The 22,660-nt window shown below is 50.2% G+C and overlaps 1 protein-coding gene across 2 annotated transcripts in view; it reads left to right on the top strand.

The window, feature by feature from the left end:
- The first annotated feature begins 123 nt into the window (after positions 1-123).
- MTOR (mechanistic target of rapamycin kinase) overlaps positions 124-22,660 on the top strand; it is a 108,841-nt gene continuing 86,304 nt past the window's right edge. The window contains exons 1-18 of one of the 2 annotated variants that reach the window (XM_024554227.3): positions 124-229; positions 2,142-2,317; positions 2,933-3,041; positions 3,724-3,956; positions 5,214-5,414; positions 6,156-6,290; positions 9,674-9,949; positions 10,033-10,141; positions 12,980-13,166; positions 14,124-14,252; positions 14,928-15,172; positions 16,225-16,440; positions 16,779-16,984; positions 19,413-19,535; positions 20,182-20,271; positions 20,394-20,486; positions 21,170-21,304; positions 21,551-21,680. In XM_024554227.3, coding sequence (XP_024409995.2) covers positions 2,156-2,317; positions 2,933-3,041; positions 3,724-3,956; positions 5,214-5,414; positions 6,156-6,290; positions 9,674-9,949; positions 10,033-10,141; positions 12,980-13,166; positions 14,124-14,252; positions 14,928-15,172; positions 16,225-16,440; positions 16,779-16,984; positions 19,413-19,535; positions 20,182-20,271; positions 20,394-20,486; positions 21,170-21,304; positions 21,551-21,680 — 2,779 coding nt within the window. In that variant the 5' untranslated portion in view covers positions 124-229; positions 2,142-2,155. The remainder of the gene's footprint in view (positions 230-2,141; positions 2,318-2,932; positions 3,042-3,723; positions 3,957-5,213; positions 5,415-6,155; positions 6,291-9,673; positions 9,950-10,032; positions 10,142-12,979; positions 13,167-14,123; positions 14,253-14,927; positions 15,173-16,224; positions 16,441-16,778; positions 16,985-19,412; positions 19,536-20,181; positions 20,272-20,393; positions 20,487-21,169; positions 21,305-21,550; positions 21,681-22,660) is intronic. The other variant, XM_045190519.2, reaches the window with a different exon arrangement.

A 22,660-nucleotide genomic window follows, 5' to 3' on the forward strand; every position in this document is an offset into this window, starting at 1 on the left:
GCCCCCTGGAGAAGCCGGTCCCGAAGCTTCACTTCTCCTTCATTACTATTGGTCGGTATTTCAGTCCATCGTCTTCTTACGCCTATCGATTGGTCCTTAGGCCTGCGAAACTGCCCTCCCTCCCGCCCGGCTTGGAGGACAGCGGGGAAGGCGGGTGGTAGGGCTGGGGGCCTGAAGCGGCGTTACCGGCGTTGGCGGCGGCAGCTGAGGCCTTGGCCGAAGCCGCGGGGTGAGTCTGCATCCCGGCACCGACCCTTCCAAGGCGGCGGAATGTCCAGACCCACAAGCCAGCTCGGTCCGTGGGGTGGGCCTGGGGAAGCCGCCCGTCTGGGACGTGGAGTCCTTTGAGAGGCGGCCCTACGGATTTGGGGCCTGAGCCCTTGACCCTCACCCTGTGAGGCAACGCCACCTCCTCCCGGACCCCCAGGAGACTCCCGGTCCCTTGAGCCTACCTTGCGTCTCTGGCGCCGCGAGGGCCGGCCCATCTGCCCCAGTACTGCCGGGACGCCTCTGCGTCTCCGTGCCCGTCCGTCACCACCTACAAATTGTCCTCGGAGGGGACCAAAGTCACTGTCAGCCCTTTGCACTCCAACCTGGAGACTTCTATAGGACCCATTCCCGGAATCTAAGCTCGGTTGCATCAGTGGGTTTCATCCTCTCTGCCTCCCCAACCCCCATTCCTAGTTTCAGCCACCCAACTTGAACTTCTGTGAGCCCTAGCCAAGACCCTTAGGATATTTGACTTCCAGTATTTTAATTGAATTCTGCGTAGAGCAGATGGCCTGTGGGCCTTAGACTTATCGTAAAGATAGGCTGGTTCTTTCCGGAGAATGAAAACTCCTCGCCAGCCTCCCTCCCCCTCATCACAGACGCGGTCCCACACTCTGTAGTAGTTTTCGCTCATCAGGGACCTCGGGTTTCCTCTCCCTTGAAGTAGGACACTTCCTATAGCAGTCATTTTCTTGGCATTGGAGTATTTAAAAGCTTTTTTAAAACCAATTATTCCTTGTTGTTTTCTTCTTGGCATTGCACAAATTCTTGGAAAAGGAGAATTTGAAGAATTGACTTTCTAGGATAATGTGGACATACCTAGGATAGGTATATATGTTGTGGGCCGAGCCGTCTTATGGCCACTTTATTGTGGTTGCCTGAGCATTTGTATTTCCCCCTAGAATGTAAATTCATTGAGGGAAGGGATCGCACATAATTCGGGAGTGAATGAATGATCTCAGGAACTACTCTGTCTCTTTCAGCTCGCATGTCAAGTGCTAGTATCCTATAGAACTGCACTGTCCAGTGCAGTAACCAGCAGCCATATGTGGCTTAGAGCTCTTGAAATGTGACTAGTCCAAACCGAGCTTGTCATAAGTATACAATGTACACTAGAATTTGGAGACTCGGTACAAAAAATGGAAAGTATATCAATTTTTTATATTAATAACTTTGAAATGATATTTTGGGTATATTGGGGTAAATAAAGTATTCATTTCACCTGTTTCTTTTTACCTTTTTTGATATGTCTACCAGGAAATTTCAAATTACATCTGTGGTTCGTGTTTTATTTCTGTCGGACAGTGCTGCTATAGAATAATTACCCCCTTTAAATCGAGCTCTTTGAGCAAAGAGGCAGGCGTAGGCAAGTTTCATTCTCTCCCTGCCTCCTGCTTTTAGTGCCTGGCACTGCGCTGTGTACATAGTAGCGATAGTGATAATAATAGCTAACACTTGCTGGGAACTCACGTGTGCCCGGCACTGTTGTAAGTACTCTCTGACATGTATTAACTCATTCATCCTCACATCAACCCGAGGAGTTAGGTGTTATTATCCCCCTGTTGCAGTTGAGGAGACAGACATTTTAAGTATCTTCTCGAGGTATAAAATTTGGGGCTGGACTCCGACTTAGGTAGTCTGGCTCCACAGCCCACATCGTGACCCCCTTACTATGCTACCTCTTTTAAACACGAGTCCTTATTGAATAAATGGAGGCTTTCTACAGGTTCCTCAGTGAGGTCTCCCAGCCTTGCTAGGGTCCCCTACCTGATGTGGACAAGGTAGAGATATGTGTTGAGGAACTGGAGTCATAAATAAATTTATCACCATAGTTTGTTAACCAGAATGTTAAAGGAAGCTTCTCTCCAAAGAACTTAAGGGCAAGATGCTTGGAACAGGACCTGCCGCCGCCACCGCAGCTACCACGCCGTCTAGCAATGTGAGCGTGCTGCAGCAGTTCGCCAGTGGGCTGAAGAGCCGTAATGAGGAGACCAGAGCCAAAGCTGCCAAGGAGCTGCAGCACTACGTCACCATGGAGCTTCGAGAGGTTGGGGCTTCTGCGATTGGGGCCACTCGTCATGGAGGGTTTGGGCTGAGTGCATCATGCTGGTTTAGCTTACTTTTGACAGCTAAGTGAGATTCTGTTTTAGAAAAGCACGCAATTTTTCATGTCCATAGAATGTGCCGGTTCCTTTGCAGCGGTTACTCATTCCTGGGGCATTTCCTGTGTTGCAGTGACACTTTAGGAGTCAGTATAGAGTCAGCTGTTGTTAATTTTTTTTTGCCTTTTCCCACCACTTTCCAGACCTTTGATACTTTCTGCCTGATAACACAATTGGTGGGGTGGGTTAGGAGCTTAAGGCTTTTTCAATAGACACCAGACTGAAGGTCAGGGACAATGTCTTTTTCATTCCCACACCCCCAGTACTAGGAAGACCTAGGACAGGGCGTGGCCTGCCTTGGAGCATTCTCAATAGTGTTTGTTAAATAAACAGATGAGCCGCAAGTTCAGTTGCGCTTATTTAAAACTAGAGAATGGGCAGTAGCTTTGTTGTGTTTGGTGTGAACTGCAGCTGATGGTACCTCTCAGGTCCTAACCTCTGGGAACCACCCACCACTAGGGAGGCATCAGAAACTGTTCTGAGCACACCTTCCTTTGCAGATGAGTCAAGAGGAGTCTACTCGCTTCTACGATCAGCTGAACCATCACATCTTTGAACTGGTTTCCAGCTCAGATGCCAATGAGAGGAAAGGTGGCATCTTGGCCATAGGTAAGGACAGGGTCTGGTGACAATAACAGCCGTGCCCACTGTACCCCATGTGTGGTCTGCTGCCTACTAGATGATTAGTTCCTATTTGTTTACTGAATTTTAAGTAGTCTTGGGGCTTTCAGTGTACTTATTCAGGTATTCTCGCAGCAATCCTGGGATGGAGGCAAAGCAGGTATTTTCAGATACAGAGTCTCAGAACCATTAAGTGACTTTTCTAGGGCCAGACAGAGAGCCAGAGCTGAGACTAGAGGCCAGTTTTCTCTCTGCCACTCACGTAGCTTTTTGCAGGTTCTGGGGTTTTCTGTAGAGTGACGTTTGGATAGTCAGGCTCCTGAATGAGAAAGTAGCGTTGGGGGCAATGACTGAAAGGCAGGTAAATTCCAGTCCCTGGTGTGGTCATCTAGCCTGTGATTTATTATTCAGTCCCAGTCTCTTTTTCTTTTCTCCTTGGGGAAACAAATTGTGTATACGGAAATGAGGGCACCTTGCTTTAAACAAATAGTCCTTGTATAAATATCAAATCTGTTGGTTAAAATGGAAGTTATCCACATTCCTTACCATCTGGAAATTGCGGTCTTCACTGAAGGTGAAAGGAAAAAGTCACCCTCCTGCTTTCCTCTCAAGGCAGCGTGCCTTCCTGGACGGCAGGTGTCCGTCCTCACCTTTTGCCTTTCTCTTCCAGCCAGCCTCATAGGAGTGGAAGGTGGGAATGCCACCCGAATCGGCCGATTCGCTAATTATCTCCGGAACCTCCTCCCCTCTAATGACCCAGTTGTCATGGAAATGGCATCCAAAGCCATTGGTCGCCTTGCCATGGCAGGGGACACTTTCACTGCTGAATATGTGGAGTTTGAAGTGAAGCGAGCCCTGGAGTGGCTGGGTGCTGACCGCAACGAGGGCCGGAGACACGCAGCTGTGAGTGCCTGCAGGAGGGGTATGGCCAGGCTGGAGGGCGGTGGCACCGTGTCAGGGTCCTTCGTGCAATGTGCTTAGGTCAACGAGGGACAGAGAAGGAGAGGGGACCTTGCAGGCAAAGATACTGTGCTTCTCGGTGGCCTTAGGTCCTGTCCTGCATCCCTTTGTCTTACCCTGAGCTTTGTACCTGAAGAGGATACTTTAAAGTTCTCTTTCGTTCTTTGAGAGGCAGCCCTGAGTGCAGTGTTTGTCCTGACCTCCAATTTTCTAGAATCAAATCGCCTCCTAGGTAGTAGGCACCCCTCAGCCTACTACTAGCAAGAGAAGAAGCCACAGCCAAAAGGCGTACAAAGCCCCAGATAACTAATGTCTCCACGATTCCCTCCGTGTCTTGCCAGGGTCTCTGCACATATGGTGGGAATACGGAAGACTGGGATTAGGAGAGGAGCAGGGGAAGCAGATGCCTTCGCTACCCCTGGTGGGAAAGTCGGTCTGCTCTGTTTATTTTTTAGACATTTGCTCATTGGTTGGTACTTAGCCCAAATTTATTTTCCCATTGGCTGTTCTGCATTTTGGGGAGTGGTAGCTTCTTACCTTCTTCTCCCGGAGGCACATCTTCACTGCTTTTTGACACCAGTCCCCGAAAAGGGCTGCTCTGATGGGCTTAGCACTCCGGCTGTCAGCTGGTGGACAGTCTGTCCTTAGGAGAGAATTTGGACACGAGTGGGGGGATTGTAGGCATCGGCTGGTCCTCTCCAGTCAGCTCCCTCTGTAGGAGGCAGCACCACACGGAGGGAGCATGGTGCAGGGGGAGGACACACCTCTGGATCCTGGTTCAAGTCTTCGCTTTGCCACTTCCTAACTGCAACTTGGGGGGACCTCCGAACTTTAGTTCTTTCCACTGTCAAATGAAAATAATAGCACGACTAGGTATTAGATGGGATTTTTCATTCGTTCAGTAAGTGTGTATTGAACACTTGCTGTGTTCTGGGCGTGGTTCGAGGCTGTCAGTGTAGCAGTATACAGAACAGAGCACGTCTGCCTCCCAGGGCGCCTGTTCGAACACTGCAGGCGTCCGCGTAGACACCTCAGATGATCACCATGGAGACGTTTGAGTAGGTTTCTTTTCCTTCCTCGAGCCCCAGAGTTTCCAAGCTGGTGGAGGAGGCAGGTCTGCTCTTTCCTAACATGTATAGGCTCCAGGAAGCGAGAGGCTGTGTTCCTGATGAGCGTTCTGAGTGTACCTTCTTCTCCTAGGTTCTGGTTCTCCGTGAGCTGGCAATCAGCGTCCCCACCTTCTTCTTCCAGCAAGTGCAGCCCTTCTTCGACAACATTTTTGTGGCTGTGTGGGACCCCAAACAGGCCATCCGGGAGGGAGCTGTAGCCGCCCTTCGTGCCTGTCTGATTCTCACCACCCAGCGGGAGCCGAAGGAGATGCAGAAGCCCCAGTGGTACAGGGTGAGGCGGTGGTTCCTTCCCAGCCACCAGCAAGTGCACGGACATAGAGGATCACTGGGCGCGCAGCAGCAGGCCCCTTGCCACACAGCAAGTGTCTGTTTGTTTTGGCCTCAAACTTAAGCTCAGTGTAAATCAACTATTACTGTATTTCAGTAAAGCAAAGATCCATTGACAGCCATACCATTCTTTTATGTACCATTAAGAATGAAAGTAAGACACCAGTTAAACTGTGACTTGGTGCCTTCTTGTCAACACTTACAAGGGACCTCTTTTCAGAGATGTACGGAAAAATGGGTGTCTCAGAATTGAAGGAGTATGGCTGATACTCACTTAGAAAGTGCCAGTCCTCTGTCCTCTGGAGTCTTGAGTCCCATGCTGATTGCTGTTGACAAGAGAACTTACTAAGGAGCCTCGTACAGCAAAGAGAGCCCCGAACGTGGGATTGGAGACCTGGGTTCCGGTCTTGGCTGTGCTCTGTGACCTGGCACAAGTCACGGGATTTCTTTGGGCCTCTCTTTTTTCTCTGTTAAAATAGCGATGTAGTGGTATGTTCCTCGGGGTTGGTGGGAGTTGAAGGTAAACGGAAGGCGAGAGCCTGGTGAGGTGGCATCGTTGGTGACACTGGCTCAGGGCACTGACCAGGCGTGCTAACATCGCGGAAGCCCCGCGGAGGTGGGGTTCTCCTGCATGCTGTCTGACTTTGGACATTGGGTAATCGAGGCATTCTCTGTCTCTGCATAGCACACGTTTGAAGAGGCAGAGAAGGGGTTTGATGAGACCTTGGCCAAGGAGAAGGGCATGAATCGGGATGATCGGATCCATGGAGCTTTGCTGATCCTCAACGAGCTGGTCCGAATCAGCAGCATGGAGGGAGAGGTGAGAGGCCATGTCAGAGGCGCGTCCGGGCTCCCCCCGAGCCACTCCGTGAGCAGGACGGGGCGAGGTCCTTGTCCTCACGGAGCTGACATTCTCCAGGGGAAGCAGGCAATACACAGATAGCAAGGTAATTTAGATAGCAACAAGTTCTATGAAGAAATGGGAGGAAGGGTAGCGGGGGTGGGGGGTGTGTGGCTGGGGGGTCAGGGAAGGTCCTTCTCGAGGTGGTGACATTTGAGCTGAGACCTGTATGACATGGAGGAGCCAGCCTTGCAGATTATGTTCCAGGCAGAGGCTTTGATGTGGGAAAGAGTTTGACAAGTTCAAAGAAGCTAAAGAAGGGGAGCGTGGCTGGTGCACCCTGAGCAAAGGAGAAGGAGGGATGAGCCAGATTGGTAGACTCGTACTTCTTGGAAAACACTGACTCTTACTCTCATCTCGGGGGCAGACTTTGGAGATTTGTATGCGGGGGGATGGGGGGATGTCATCCATTTTTAATGATGCATGGGCTCCTTGTGGGGAAAAGCTTGTGGAGAGGCAGGAATAAAAGCAGGGCGATCAGTTAGGAGGTGGGTTAGCTCAAAAAGCAGCTGCAGAAAGGGTTTAAAGTACAGGACTTTACTAGGGAAACAGCCTGCAAGAGCAGATGGGGAGAAAGCTGGAGGAGCCCAGACCTCAGTGCACATCTGACCCTGAGTGAACAGGGGAGGAGCGCGGGACGGAAGTGTCCGCATCCGCATCCGCATCGCAGAACCGCCTCGGGAGGCCTGCCTCAGTGACCCTGTGGTGTGCACCCACAGGCAAGGAGCAGTCCCTGGAGCATGTGGCCTTGGCTCAAGCATGGCGATGGATTTCAGAGTGCAGCTGGGGCCCTCACGGTTGGAGGCCGCAGTCCACGGCTGCCACAGAGGGCCATTACAGCAGTCTGGGCGAGCTGTGGTGGTGGCCTCAGCGAGCACGGGCGCCGCAGACACTGGGCGGTAGTTGGGTTCTGGATATGTTCAGGAGGCAGAGCTCCCCCGTGAGTCTCCCAGGGGGGAGCTGGTTGGTGTGAAATTTCACCCCAGGGCTTCCTGCTTCAGTAGACTCAGTGATTGTTTGGTAGCGGCTGTGCCCCAGACACGGGGCAGCACGGGGCACACCGTGTGGGGCAACAGGAGGGTCTGGCTTTGAATTCCAACTCCTCCCTATACTGTGTGACTTGGGGAAACTACTTTACCTTCATTAGTCTCGTCTTCCTCACTTTTGATGGAGATCTTACCCACCTCGTTGAGTTCCAGGGAGGTTTCTAGATATATGTGCAGTGTCCAGCACAATACCCGATACTTCGTGGGAGTTCCTTAAATGGTAGCCCTCAGAGATTTGCACCCCCCCCAAGTATAACATGGTGCTCTCCACAGTAGCCCAGACAGCTCTGGGATCCTTGTTTCCTCCCAGTAAAGCAGGACAATATTGCCTAACTCAGATTTAAATGAATGCTGTTGTGGCGGTACTTTGTAAATTACCGAGAACTATCCAAGTGTAAGGTATTGTAATTTCCTAGTACTGTGGGCAAGCTACATCCTGTGCGAAGAGCTAGAATAACGCAGCATGGATAGAACATTACATTCTAGCAGGGGGAGACAGACAACGAATGAAGAAGTAAAACTAGATAGTGTAGCATGTGCTGATGTGTGCTATGGAGAAAAGCAGGGCGGGGGGTGGGGGAATGGGGTGCTAGCACAGTACAGATTGCATTTTAAACCCTGGTAACGTTTGGGCACAGTCATGAGGAGGTGAGGAAAAGCCGAACAAGGGCCTGGGGGAGAGCATTCTGGCCTGCTGGCTCTGCAGGCACAAAGGCCCGAGGCAGGAGCACACTGCTTTGTTTGGGGAACAGCAGGACCCACATTGTGGCGGAGCAGACTGGGAGGAGGGAGGTGGTGGGAGAGGGTGTCAGCAGTACCTGGGGCAGGGAGGTGGCACGTCACACAGGGCCTCGGAAGCCACTCTGTAGACTTTGCATGTGAAGTGGGAAGCTATTAAAGGGTTTTAAGCAGTGGAGTGACATTTGACTCGTTTCAAAAGGCTCGCTTTGGCCACTGTGTTGAAAATGGATTATCGGAGGGGCAAGGGCTGAAGCAAGGAGTCTAGTTGAGAGGGAACCGCAGCAGCCTTAGCAGGGGACCTTTGTGGCCTTGGACCGTAGTGGGAGCTTAGAGGTGCCAGGAGTGGCAGAATTCGGAATTTGGGATTTGGAGTCAATGGGAGAGAAAGTAGAGTCAAGGTTTTTGATTTGAGCAGCTGGAAGGATGTGTGCCATTTACTGAGATGGGAAGATTGAGATGGGAGGAGCAGGTATAGTCCGGCTCAGGGTAGAAGGGCAGGAGTTTGCTCTTGAGCACGTTAAATTTAAGATGCCCGTCAGGAGCCCGAGTGGAGACACTGAGTGGTTCTGGGAAGGGAGAGCCTATGAAAGATACAGACTTGGGAGTTGTTGGCACATAGATGTTATTGCAGGTCATGAGACGGACGGGATGACCACAGGGAACTAGTGGAGCTGGAGAAGAGATGGGGTCTGAGAGTCAGGAGATGAGGAGCAGCCAAGGGTGGGGGGCGGGACAGGAAAGCTCCAGGTCCAAGAAGCCAAGTGAAGAGAGAGTTTCAGGGAGGAGGAAACAGCATGTTGGACCAGGTGCTACAGACAAGTCAGACAAGATGAGGACTGAGGCTTGGCCGTCGGGTGTAGCAGCATAAGAGTCATTGGCGACCTGGACAAGAATAGTAGACAAGATTTTTCAGGAAAAAAACCTGTATTGAGAAAAGTTTGGAAATTCAGAAAATTGTTTTACATCTTTTTATTTTGGACTGTTGGAGGGCGACTTGCTAAGCAGCCCTTCGAATATGGAGTAGATGTGAATTCTGTGCCAGTCAGGTTTTCTACAGCCTGTGGAATTCCTAGGATTCTAAGAAAATGGTTTGCCCAAGTTGTTTCTACCAGGACTTCTAGCAAGGAGGAGGAAAGCGGGCCGTCCTTAGCCAGATGCTGGCGGGGCTGCCCCCCGCCTCTGCAAGAGGCTTCCTTGCCGTGAGGCTGCGTTGGTAGACCCAACAGCGTGCGAGTCAGCTTTCCCAAACCAGCCCTGGGGTGGGAGGGCGAGTCCCTAGCAGCCAGCCCCTACTGCTGCTTTATCGTTCGGTCAGCGGTGCTCTTTTGCCTGAATCAGAGCAAAGCTGGGCCCCTGCAAGCTTCTGGGGAAGCCACAACCCTGTAGTTGAAGAGCGGCCACCCTCCCCTTTGGAGATGGTTCCCTTCTGGGGTTGGGTGGATGTGCTGCTCCGTAGCCTCGCGGTGCCTGGGCAAAGGCACTGGTAGGTAAAGGTGATTCCCCCCATGTGTGTAGCGCCTGAGAGAAGAAATGGAGGAAATCACGCAGCAGCAGTTGGTACACGACAAGTACTGCAGGGACCGCATGAGCTTCGGGACGAAACCTCGTCACATCACCCCCTTCACCAGCTTCCAGGCTGTGCAGCCCCAGCAGTCCAACGCCTTGGTGGGACTCCTGGGGTACAGCTCTCACCAAGGCCTCATGGGGTTTGGGGCGTCCCCCAGCCCAGCCAAGTCCAGCCTGGTGGAGAGCCGGTGTTGCAGAGACTTGATGGAGGAGAAGTTCGATCAGGTAGGTGGCAGGGGGCTCGCTCCCTCTCCTTCCGAGCCCCACACCTCCCTTTCTTTGCCAACCCTGTACCCTTCCTCTCTCAGGTGTGCCAGTGGGTGCTGAAGTGCAGGAATAGCAAGAACTCGCTGATCCAAATGACAATCCTTAATTTGCTACCCCGCTTGGCTGCATTCCGACCTTCCGCCTTCACAGGTGAGGGTGTCTGTGGGAGACGTCATTACCCACTTAAGGGTAGTCGAACAGACAGGTCATTCCAAAAAGTTACGTCTGCTTCTCATTTGAAGCAAGGCCAGCTGGGAGCTAGTCTGTGGTTTCTTTGCCTCGTGTCCCATTTCAGTGGTACCAGTTCACATTTTCTACAGGTGGCTGAGGCAGCAGGTGTGGGGACAGTCAGAACGTGTAGGCAAAGAGGCAGTTCTAGAGCCAAGCAGGCTCTCGTGTACGGAACCAACAAGTTCATCGGTGGGCTAAAAAGAGGCAAAAAGAAGGGCAGTTTCGTTTTACATGCTGCGGCAGCCTCTCGGTGGGACGGGGGATTTGTTGACTGTCCTGCTTCGCCTCCGAGGTGGTCCCTGAGATGGCCCACCACTCACAGAAGGGGCTGCATATCCCAGGGGCAGGTGTCATGGACAGTAGGCTGGGGGTTCCCATATTCCTGCCCTGTGGTCACTGGGCAGTGAATTCCTGGCTCCTAATGGTGGCCCAGCTCGGACACTGGCTTCCCTGGTGTGGTGCCTTCCTGGGTTACTCCAGCTGGAAGTATTCTTTCCCCTTCTGACCCAGGGTGAACCGTGCCTCTGTCTGTAACTTGGAGCTGTGGACAGGGAACTTGACCTTCCCTGACCATAACGTTGAAACAGTCCCTTTGTCACGAGGTGACTGCATTAATGCCTAAGGGCCCAGCACAAGCCCTCAACCATGGAAACCATTATTGTTACTGCCTCCTCTGGCTACTTGAAATCCATTTTAGAAATTAGGTAAAGGTGAACTTTATGCTACTACTCCGGTGGCCTGTTCATATCTATGTCCTGCTTCACCTCCGTATTTGCCGAGTGTAGAGGCCCCATCCCGGGCGTGTCTTTACTTCACTGTGGTGCGTGTCACCGGTGCTTCATAAGCCCTCAGGACCAAGTAAGAGCCGGGAGCGGAAGTGGAAGGCCAGCCTGACCCTCGGCAGGTGCCGTTCCCGGCACAGACGCCCTCCGAACCACCGCGCCCACCTGAAACAGCAGGGGAAATACTTAGCTGCTGGGCAGTTAGGTGAGCTGTGTGCGAGGACAGGGTGTGTTGAGTCAGGACAAGACAATGAGCCACGTAAATCCGCTGAACGAGGGAGAAGTGACCTGAAAATCACCCCTATTTTTCAGCTTTCCGTTCTTCTAACGACCAGACATGCCCCAGTTCAGTGGAGCTGTAAATGATCTCAGGTTGAAAGTCTGGTTCGGAAGAAACGGATAACTAGGCCAAATTTGATCAAAGTCAGGCGTGTGGTGGAAGCAGTTACCCAGCAAGTTCAAAAGGCTGCCTAGCATCAGGGTATAAAGGCTCAGAGGGCCCCTAGGTTGGTTCTTTTGATGTGGGTTTTTGTTGTTTTATTAAATAATGCACTAAAATATGCCATTGAAATTCAGCCTGGGCAGTCTCCATAGTACGTGCCTCATTGGAAAAATGCCGCTTGTTTAAAGCTTGCGGTTGGAAATTTAAAGTTGCTCGAATTTCCTGATGTCATCAGCTTTGGTAACATCAAAAACGCCCTAAGATCGGGCTCGAATCTCTAATGAAGTCAGATTCCTAATCTCTTTGGGCGCTACATCCAGATCAGGAAATTCTCTGGAGTTAAGCCCATTTCCTGCTGAAATACGTTTCCCCTTTGCAAAGGTCTCATTTTCCTTGATGCTGTCTGATTTTAGGGTTGAATCTCCTTGGTCTTCTGACTGTTTTCAAGCCCCAGCATGCTTTAATGTCATTTGACCATGGGAGCTGTGGGAGAAGACGTTTCTCATTAGAATAAATGCAGTGATGTGTATGTGTTGTTTGGGAGTCTAGTGCACTGTGTCCTAACTGCACTTCAGTAGCCCTCGACTCCCCTAACTTTCTAATGGATGTGTGGTCTCTCCCTCTCTGCTGTTATGTGCTTCTGGTGCACAGACTTGGGGCCAGTAAGATGGAAGAGAAGAAGTATAAGAGGCAAGAATCAAGAAATTCCAGCCTTCAGAGGAGTAATAACACGTTAGCTTTAATTGCCCAAGAATCGCCTACCCGTGCACATTGGCTTACGTAAACTTAATGAAAATGCACATGTGGCTTTCCAAATTGCGGACTAAATCTTGTTCGATTAAATATAACTAACAAATCTCTAGGTAACGGCAGTGATTTCTAGGCCTAAGCTAAAGGGAATGGCCTGTTTATTGCAAACAGTATTCAATATTACTTTAAATGTCAATATAATATAAAATAGTTTAGGTGATCCTCTCTTTATCTTTAAACAAGACTTAGCATATATTTTGTAAACAGGAGGATGTAATTTTTCCTCCAAATATAACACTAATGGAGACAATTATGTGATACTGTTTTTGGAGACCCTGTACGTTTTTTTTTTTTAATTAAAAGAAAAAATCTTATAATTTTAGTGTTTTCAAAAGATGTATCTAGGAGTGATTATTAAGCATAAGTTTTTGGTCAGTACATCCTCTGAATTCTTAACGTCTTTCCAACAGGCTGAATTTATTCTTTTTTAAAAAAGATTTTACTTACTGATTTTTAGGCAGAGGGGAAGGGAGGGAGAGAAACATCAGTGCACAAGAGATACATTGATCGGTTGTCTCCCACATGCTCCCAACCGGGGACACTGCCTGCAACCCAGGCATGTGCCCTGACGGGGAATTGTTCCAGTGACCCTTCAGTTCTCAGGCCCGCGCTCAAGCCACTGAGCTGCACCAGGCAGGGCCTAAGCGTTTTATAGGAATCTGACCTTCGACTTACAGACCAACCCTGACCTTGAGCCGCATGCTTTGTGTTTTCTGTGCGCAGATACCCAGTACCTCCAGGATACCATGAACCACGTCCTAAGCTGCGTCAAGAAGGAGAAGGAACGTACAGCAGCCTTCCAGGCCCTGGGGCTGCTTTCTGTGGCTGTGAGGTCTGAGTTTAAGGTCTATTTACCTCGTGTGCTGGACATCATCCGAGCAGCCCTGCCCCCAAAGGACTTCGCTCATAAGTAAGCATCTCTGTTACGGTTTCACCGTCCACCCCATTTGGTTGGAGAGGAAGGACGCTCCATCCATTTCCATGGACCTTAAGCCCATTCTTTGCTTCATTAACTTCCATAGTATAGCAAATCGTGTAAAGAACAGCGCTTCCTCAGTTGAGGTCCAACCTCTTCTAAGCAAAATGACATTGATGTAAATATTTGGGTTGGTTGAATACCCTGTGAGCATGTTCGATGCCAGTGCTGTTTTCAATAGTATTTACTGGGAATCAATAGTTGTGCTTTTTTCTCTGGCTTTCTAAAGCCTTAATTTGATCTAAGACCTAAATATAGGACTCCCAGATTAGAACTTAGGGGACTTCACAGTCACCTTTTTTCTTATCACTAAAGTTGGGTATGTTATTCCGCCTCTTCCCAGTGCATAAAGCACAAAAACAACCTCTGGCACCTTCAAGATGGAGAGGCCAGGTGTGCTCTCTAGGTCTAGGGGGCCAGTGTTAGTTAGAATTGTGTCTTTATAGCTTTCTGTTTCAGCAGCAGGGATTGTTTTGGTGAGTGAAGAAGCCTCACCTGTTCTGAAGCCCAGCATTCTCCTCATTGGGAGAAGAATTCCTTCCCATAGGATGGCCATGCCCTGCACTCTGGTCCCTAATGTACATCATTGTTGGATTTGCTTCCTAAATAGGTACCATGGCCAGTGCACTAACCCTTATGGTTCCTTTGGAGTGAACTGGGGCAATTCCTCAAGTCACTTTACTGCCATCTGCTGGACTGTTGTTTTAAATACTGTATACAGATCTACAGTGACTCTGGTGCGATGGGCCCCCTAGACTTTGCAGTAGGTCACCTGCACACCCACTTGTGGTGACCTTACCTGGGTGACCCTCCTTGCCCCAAGGCGGTTTTGAGGTGGGGCATCACAGAAGGTCATTATGTCTAAACTAGCCCCTCTTTGGTTCTCTGCAGGAGACAGAAGGCAATGCAGGTGGATGCCACGGTGTTCACCTGCATCAGCATGCTGGCTCGAGCCATGGGGCCAGGCATCCAGCAGGATATCAAGGAGCTGCTGGAGCCTATGCTGGCAGTGGGACTGAGGTGGGTGTCAGAGGCCAGCTTTCCCATCTCCGGCGGTGTGCGGCCTGAGCCGCAGTTCCAGGGCGGTGCCGCAGGAGCACGGCATGGTGGTTTGCACTGGAGTTGGATGGGCAGGATGGCTCTCGCTAAGCACGGAGGCTAGTTTCGAATCCTAGTTTCATCACTAGCTAGCTATGTGATCTTGACTAGGTTACTTTACTTCTCTGAGCCTCAGTTTTCTCACCTGAAAAGGGGGTACAATGCTAATTCTTACTGTCTGGGGTTGTAGGAATTAAGTGAGTTTATGAAATGGCCACTGTTAGTACAGTGCCTTGCCTATAAGAGATGCTCAATTAATGTTTGCAGCTCTTGTTTATAGGTCCATGGGCAGATTGCTTAAGCTCTCTACACTTTAATTCTCTTCATCTGTAAAATAAGGAGGGTGCTCTCAGCCACTTCCCAGGTGGTTTATCGAGCAAGTTCTGCCATGGCACAACCAGAAACTTGTTTGGAAATCTGTGATGAGGTCAAGAGGGTTCAGGACATTTACTCTATTTTATAGTGTCCTCTCTGCTTTAAAGACCAAGCAGTGATGGGGCCTGATCCCCTTGCTGGACAAGGAGGATTGTTTCTTCTCAAGAACAGACCGAATGTCGTGTGTGCAGCCCCGTGTGTGACTGGTGTCCTCCCCCTCAGCCCCGCCCTCACAGCTGTGCTCTACGACCTGAGCCGTCAGATTCCGCAGCTGAAGAAGGACATCCAGGATGGGCTACTGAAGATGCTGTCCCTGGTCCTTATGCACAAGCCCCTCCGGCACCCAGGCATGCCCAAGGGCCTGGCCCATCAGCTGGCTTCCCCTGGCCTTACAACCCTCCCTGAGGCCAGTGATGTGGGCAGCATTACTCTTGCCCTCCGAACTCTTGGCACCTTTGAATTTGAAGGTAAGAGCTTGCAGTGGCTCATGCAAGGAAAGAGAGTGATGCTGGGACCCTCGAGAGCGAAGTGAGGGTACCTAGGATTCTTGAATCTTGATAGGGGTCCTAGAGACAGGGTAGCTGACTCCACAGCAGCTCATCCTTCCTAGATTCTCTCCATATATTGCTAATTCCTACTGCTTGTTTTTTTCCCCATACGAGTTTTGGGGCAAGTGGTATTCAGGAAAAGTATGCATTAGTCCAAGAAAATAGTGCTTCAGAGATGGAGGAGTCCGAGATGGGTCCCCTCACCTCCCTCACCACCATGTAGCTGAGACGGTATTTAATGCTTTAAAATGTAAGGGCAGGGACTTTTGGGTATTTGTAATCCCCTGGCTGTAGGATTTCTAAGAGTGTTGTACTCTGTAGTTCAGTTTGGAATTCCAAACTGCAGATAAGCCCCCATTAATTCCCTAGAGATACAATTCCAGAGAAGAAAATGGTTACTTTTTTGAAACTTAAGATTGTGTAGGTGGTGTGAGTCAAGTCTCCGGGGAAACAAGCAACACAAGAAGCGCAAACATGCCGTCTGAATAAGACAGCCATCTGTTTTCCCTTTCGTAGTTCCTCCACTTACGGTGATTAACACCCAGGACAGTTTACTGGTAATGAATAGAAGGTAGCTGTATTTAAACCCAGCCTACACCAGCCTCTCTTTCTGGTATTTAAATCAGGAACTAAAATAGACAAGGTAAATTTGATCAAGAATTGTCTTCTCTCCGGAAATATAAAGGGTCCGGTCCAAATAAAACAGAATGATTTGTTCTTTGAAGGGAGTAAGGGAAGGATCAGGATGGGGGAATGCTTTCTTTTGTCTCCCAGCTCCTCCGCCTCCCTTCTGCCTTTCTCGTGGCTGAAGGCTCGTTTGTTAGGAAGACTACTGGGTCAATATCTCGCTGATCGATATCTTGTTGAAAATTGAATTAGTAGCCATGAAATGGAAAATGCAGCTGGCAGGTTGCAGATCTGCTGTCCGAAGCAGCAGCGATCGTTCCGTTTTCTCTCCACTTTGCATCCAGGACACTCTCTGACCCAGTTTGTCCGCCACTGTGCGGACCATTTCCTGAACAGTGAGCACAAGGAGGTCCGCATGGAAGCTGCCCGCACCTGCTCCCGCCTGCTCACGCCCTCTGTCCACCTCATCAGCGGCCACGCTCACGTGGTCAGCCAAACCGCAGTGCAAGTGGTGGCAGACGTGCTCAGCAAGCTGCTCGTGGTCGGGATAACAGACCCTGGTAAAGCTTCTTAGACAGAAGCAGTCTGGGGAAATTCAGGAGTTTGGGGCGGTTTCATTGCACGGCCCCTCTGGAGACCTTCATCCTCAACAAGTGGATATTCAGCTCTTACTCTGCCGAGGTGTTAGACTTGGCTTCTCCAGCCTGTTGCTGTAAGATGACCTGTTCTTACTTCTGTCATCTTCGCTCCTGGGAACAGAAAAAAGAATGACAGAGCAGAGGAGAGAAGGGCACCTGGAGCCCTCTCACTAGGCTGGTGGCAGTGGAGGGGAGCCCTGGGGAAGGCCTGGGAGGCTGAGAGTGTCGAAGAGGCACTCAAAGCTCGATTGCTCTTGCAGACCCCGACATTCGCTTCTGTGTCTTGGCGTCCCTGGATGAGCGCTTCGATGCGCACCTGGCCCAGGCAGAGAATTTGCAGGCCCTGTTCGTTGCCCTGAATGACCAGGTGTTTGAGATCCGGGAGCTGGCCATCTGCACCGTGGGCCGGCTCAGTAGCATGAATCCAGCCTTCGTCATGCCTTTCCTGCGCAAGATGCTCATCCAGGTAATGGTGAGCCTGGCAAATCTAGAGGCAACAGGGAGAGGACTTCCATCACGACAGAGGGTTGGGGAAAGAGAGTTGAAGACGAGGGAGGGGAAGAAAGAGCGAGATGCCTGGTAAAAGCCACATTTGGCTCTGAGAGTCCGCATGTTTTCCGGGCTTTGTAATTACAGTTCTCATGTTTGTCACCTCATGAGCCACTTGTCAGTGTGACTCCAGGGTGCCTCTTAGTCTCAGGCTGGCCTGTCATACAGCTCTCTCTCTCTTTCCTGACAAGTCACCAGTGATTCCCTCTCTTGGTGCTCTCTGCTGCAGGTGGTCCTCCCAGCACCCCTCTATCCTTCCACACTCCTGCCTTTCTTGTGGATGCCAGGTCAAGCGCAGAGGCCAAGTGTGGGGTGTCAGCACTGGTTCTCATAGTTATTGCCCCTGGTCTGTGGCCCCAGCTTTCATTATTAAATTGTGTGAGGTGCCAAACTGAGCAGGTGGACTAGAGCCTGAGGCAGATGCAGACTGACATTGCTGGCCGGTCCAGTGGGGTTTACAGTTCCTGCTGAAACGTGTCTTTACCCACCCGAGTAAGTTCTGTGGCCTCCTCGTGAGCGATGCGTGGACCAGTCCTTCCTGCCTCGAGTTATTTCCACCCGCCTTTTCTGGGTCTCAGTGTGGCTCACCAGTCATTTCCTGTCTCCTCACTTCTACCCTGTGCCCACCTCACCCTCTGCTTCCTACCCTCCTCCATGGTTTCTTTTGAAGTAAACACTTTCCCTAACATAGAAAGAACTTAAACATAGAAAATCATTCGTATATGTAGTTTTTACCCTAGAGAAATGTCATTTATTCACAATCTGTCATAATTAAAGTGACCATAAATTCTATCAGTCAGTAACTTAGAAGATTATACTCAGGGTGGCACTTCTGTTTTTAGCCTAATAGTTTATTTCTTTAACTGCTGGCCTGTGTTGGGAATGCCTATTGTTCTGTCTTTTTAAAACACCTAAGGTTCGGGGAAGAAATCATTGTCGAGCCCGTCAGTTCAAACCGTGCTCCACAAGCTCAGTGGAGAAACACCTCTCAGTGAGACTGTCAGTGTGTTAGTTCGGTTAACGCCCTTCCGAGCACAGCCTGCGTTCCGGGTGTGCTGGGTGCCAGAGCCCAGGGGCCCTGCCCACCACAAGCTTGCAGACAGCTGCCAGGCCTTCTCGCTGTCCTACTGTGGCAGGACCTGAAGAGCCACGGAGTGAGCATACCACGGCCGGAACCGGGCCTCTGAGACTCCAAAGTTTAAAATGACTTGTCTCGTTTTTAAATTTTGATGCGAGTTTTCCCACGTTGAATTGCTCATTTTCATGCCTTGATAAGGGACCTAAACATGCTTTGTTCTTTTCTTACTGTCTTGATCGTTGAGGTGGGCCTGGGGTGTTGTTATCGGGGTACACTGATGTTCTCTGGGTGTGAACGCGAGGTGCTTTGATTTGGCCCCGCGCTGCCCCAGAGAGCTGTGCGCTCCACGCTGGCGCCCCTTTCCTCCCAGGCAGCACCTCTCCTTGCGGGCGCGGGTCTGTTCTCAGCATCCTACTCCGCCCTCTCGCTGCTGTCTGCTGTGACAGGAAAACCACCTGCTAAGGGGGCCCGGAAAACCAGGGTTCGTCAGTCCCGACCCAAGACAAAATACAATAGTAAATTTCAGACTCCTCCTCTGTGTAGCAGAGTTAACGGAGCTCTGTTTTTTTTTCACTTCTGTCACTAATCAGAGGTTTTCTCTGGCAACCTCAGCTCCTCCGCAGTCTGTCTGTGGGAAGTTCCTCATGTCTGTGTCAACAGGAGCGTAGTGTACGATTTGCTGTGATTTCAGGGGTGTCAGAACGAACGTGCTACCTCTGTTCATTAAATCCAAGGGGTTTCTATTGATTTGACCCCCAGCTGTTTGGATTTACCTGGATGTGCCTGAAACCACTACTGAATATCAATGTTTCTTGCAACATCGTAGCTGATCTGACTATTCTTTGATTCCGTTGTAATTATTTAAGGCGCCCTTAGTGATCTGCTGTCTCGACAAAGATTTTTAGGACAGAGAGCCCTTCCTTCATTCCTCATTTCTGCAAAATGCTGCTCATAGCAATCCTGTGGGTTTTCTCAGTCTTCTGTGACTGCCACACTGTTAAAAGCTGTGCTTTAGAAAGGACTGTGGGACCTTGGGGTGCAGTAACAAGGGGCTGGTTTCACACAGTTTTCCTTCCGGTCGCTGCTGTGTCCAAGACTCTGTGAGCTGCAGAGATGCCCTTTACTTATAGAGAATCAGGCAGCTACCTGATCCACAGTGGAGTTCTGGTTCCGTCCCGTATTTCCTGTCCATACTTTCTCTTTGACGCACAGTTCCTCCCTAGGAACTCTGCCTCCCTCTGCCATGCTGAGCCTTTCTTCCCTGCAGATTTTGACAGAGCTGGAACACAGTGGTATTGGAAGAATCAAAGAGCAGAGTGCCCGCATGCTGGGCCACCTGGTCTCCAATGCCCCCCGACTCATCCGCCCCTACATGGAGCCTATTCTGAAGGTAAATCTCACAGACAGACACTGGCTCTTGCTCTAGTTTGTCTCATGCCAGCTCATCTGGGGCGGTGGGAGTGTTTCACTGCTCACTGGTACACTGAACAAAGTAGACGGTTTCTTTGGCTGCAGGGACAAAGGCCACATCAAGCACCCTCAGTTAAAGAATATCAGGAATCTCACTGATTGCAGCAAAGGGCTCTTATAAGAGATAAGATTCAATGCTTCAAGCTCATCGTCAAATGTGTGCTTGGAAAGAAGTAAGTGGGTTGTGGCATAAAACAGCTCCCGCAAAGTGAAGAAAAATGGGCTTTAAAATCTGAAGCAACCTTCAAGGTCGAATGTGTGAGAGTCATGGAAAGTCTTTCATAACTTACATGAGCCTTGGCAGGTGATCAGTCACACCAGTGTAGTTCAGAGAAGGCCCGGGGAAGTGTTGTTAAGTCCTGGCACTTTGCAGCTTGCGTGTCAGACTGCTGTGCACGTCTGAGAACAGTGTGAGAGCCCACATTCCAGAGAAATCGGGGTTCCTAAATCCTGGAGATAATTTACCGATGAATGAGATGGTCTCTTGGGTGAATTTTGCTTTTGTACAAGAAAGGTTTCTCGTAGTCTCTGGCCTGCACTCATTTTCTCATACCTTCTTTCCATAGGCTTTAATTTTGAAACTGAAGGACCCAGACCCTGATCCAAACCCAGGTGTGATCAATAATGTCTTGGCTACAATTGGAGAGTTGGCTCAGGTAAGGAGACAACTGCTTTTTCCATAGGACGGAAAGAATACTGTTAACCTTTGAATAAGTCAAAATACTTCTTAATGCCATAATTTCTAGTCTTCTATACCACGCTCTTTTTCATTTTGTAGGTTAGTGGCCTAGAAATGAGGAAATGGGTTGATGAGCTTTTTATTATCATCATGGACATGCTCCAGGATTCTTCTCTGTTGGCTAAAAGGCAGGTGAGTACCACTGCTTCCTGGCTGAGCAGAACAGACCCGTGAGGCCAGGGACCTTGTCTCTCTTAGTCACCTCTGTCCCTAGCCTGCACCTAGCACATAGCAGGTACTCAGGAATATTTGCTGAATGAGTAAAAGGAAGAAAGCCTGGGAACCAGAATTAGCTGACATCCTGACCAGGAGGCACTGCCAGTAAGGGTCAGTGCTGACCGGTGCCATATCCTCTGGACAAAGGCAAACGCCGGTCCTCCGTCAGGGCCCAGCCCCCGCAGGGAGAAGAAAGCCTTGACCTCCGGCTCTGGGGGCCAGCAGAGCTTCAACCCCTCCCTGGGCCTGGCTGCACGTTAGTCCCGGAGGCCGTTAGGTGACTGGGCTGGAATTGAGAGCAGTTTTAATTTCCTTTTGAGTCAGACTCCTCCTGTCCGTCAGCCAGGATGTGGAAGAACTGTGCATTTCCTTGGAGAAAGCTGGGGCTGTTCTTCACTGTTTGATTCAGCGGTGGTTGTGCTGGTTTGCGGCCTTGTTTTGACGTCCCCGCCCTCAGGAGTGCTGTTCATGCCTCGAGTCTCGACTAGAAATTCTTTTGTTGTAATAGCCTCTAACACTTCATTACAGCCATTCAACCAAGAGTACAAACTTTTCTCTCTCACTGGCTCAGCTCACCGTGTGGTCTTTTGTCTGTCCAGGTGGCCCTGTGGACCCTGGGACAGTTGGTGGCCAGCACTGGCTATGTGGTGGAGCCCTACAGAAAGTACCCCACGTTGCTTGAGGTGCTGCTGAATTTCCTGAAGACGGAGCAGAACCAGGGTACACGGAGGGAGGTAGGGAACGTGGCCCACTTGGTCTTTACAGACTCGGCTGGGAGAGTGGGGAGAGAGAGACACAAACATTTGTGGCATTAGCATGCTCTGATTAGACTCCCCGTCCCTGTCCGTTTTGTTCACGTAGCTACAGCTGGTCGTTGGGCACGAACTGGGTATCGTGGAACGTGCGTGACAAGAATCTCCCTGGAAACTTGCACTCAGGTGTTGTGATAAATGTTTTCTTTTCCCTCCCTTCCCCCCCAGGCCATTCGGGTGTTAGGGCTCTTGGGGGCCTTGGATCCCTACAAGCACAAAGTGAACATCGGCATGATTGACCAGTCCCGGGATGCTTCTGCGGTCAGCCTGTCGGAATCCAAGTCAAGTCAGGATTCCTGTAAGTTGAGGGGACCCAGGAGAGACTGGCCGAGTGTCTACCTCACAGAGCCCTCGCTGGCCATGTCTGGAAAGAGTCTTAGGCCGTGTAACTATAAATTATAGCATATTGCCTCACTTTGCGACTTTGAATGAAAAGTCATGATTTCTTCTGGAATCGTAGCAGGGATGTTGCTCCCCAGGGTGTCCAGAGAGCTCACATCCACCCAGGTTCTTTGTCAAGGGTCAACAGGCTCAGTCTGTACTCACTTTTGGGGGGCTGATGACAAATGTGAGTCATCACCCCGTCACTTCTTTCACCTCTCATTCTTTGTTAGTGCTTCTCTGTTCTGTCCCAGGACACCCGAGGAGGAAGAGGGTAGAATTTATTTTCCCATTTTGATTTATAGGGAAATCTGAGGCAAGGCTCAGGGGCCTGGAAACACTAGAAGCAGTGAGATTCCAAGGCTGTTTTGTCCACCAGGTGGTCTGGTCCCAGAGCCCCTTTGCCTTTGGACACATTGCCTGAGAGATTGGGTAGGGCGTGGGATGTGGGAGAATTGTCTGAACACAACCCATTGTCCATCAGGGCAGGTTTATTTCCAAAGGTGTGAAAATTCAACAACTGCTCTCCAGCTATTCCAGCAAAATGTTATTTTTTTTTTAAATAAAATAATTAGTTCTTAAATTCTATGGATGGGATCATATTCCTTCCAGTTTGTTCTTCCATATGTTGAGAAGCATGCCTGTGATGTTATCCTGTCAAGAGCAGAACCGTGTCCCTCCAGGGGTCCCCCTTACTCAGCAGTGTCAGTCATCCAGGCTTACCCTCCTCCTCCCTCGCCATTAACCACCCAGCCCAAGTCCTTGAGATCCGCATTGTTCCGGTCAGGTAGCATTTGCCACCCCCTTGTCTCAATTGCTTAGGAGAACCAAGCAGGTGCCCAGCAGATGTTTGCCTAATTTAATTCCCTTTTCTTTCATTTGGGAAAGTAATTATTT

This window comes from Desmodus rotundus, unplaced genomic scaffold (genome assembly GCF_022682495.2).
Source record: "Desmodus rotundus isolate HL8 unplaced genomic scaffold, HLdesRot8A.1 manual_scaffold_177, whole genome shotgun sequence".
NCBI lineage: Eukaryota > Metazoa > Chordata > Mammalia > Chiroptera > Phyllostomidae > Desmodus > Desmodus rotundus.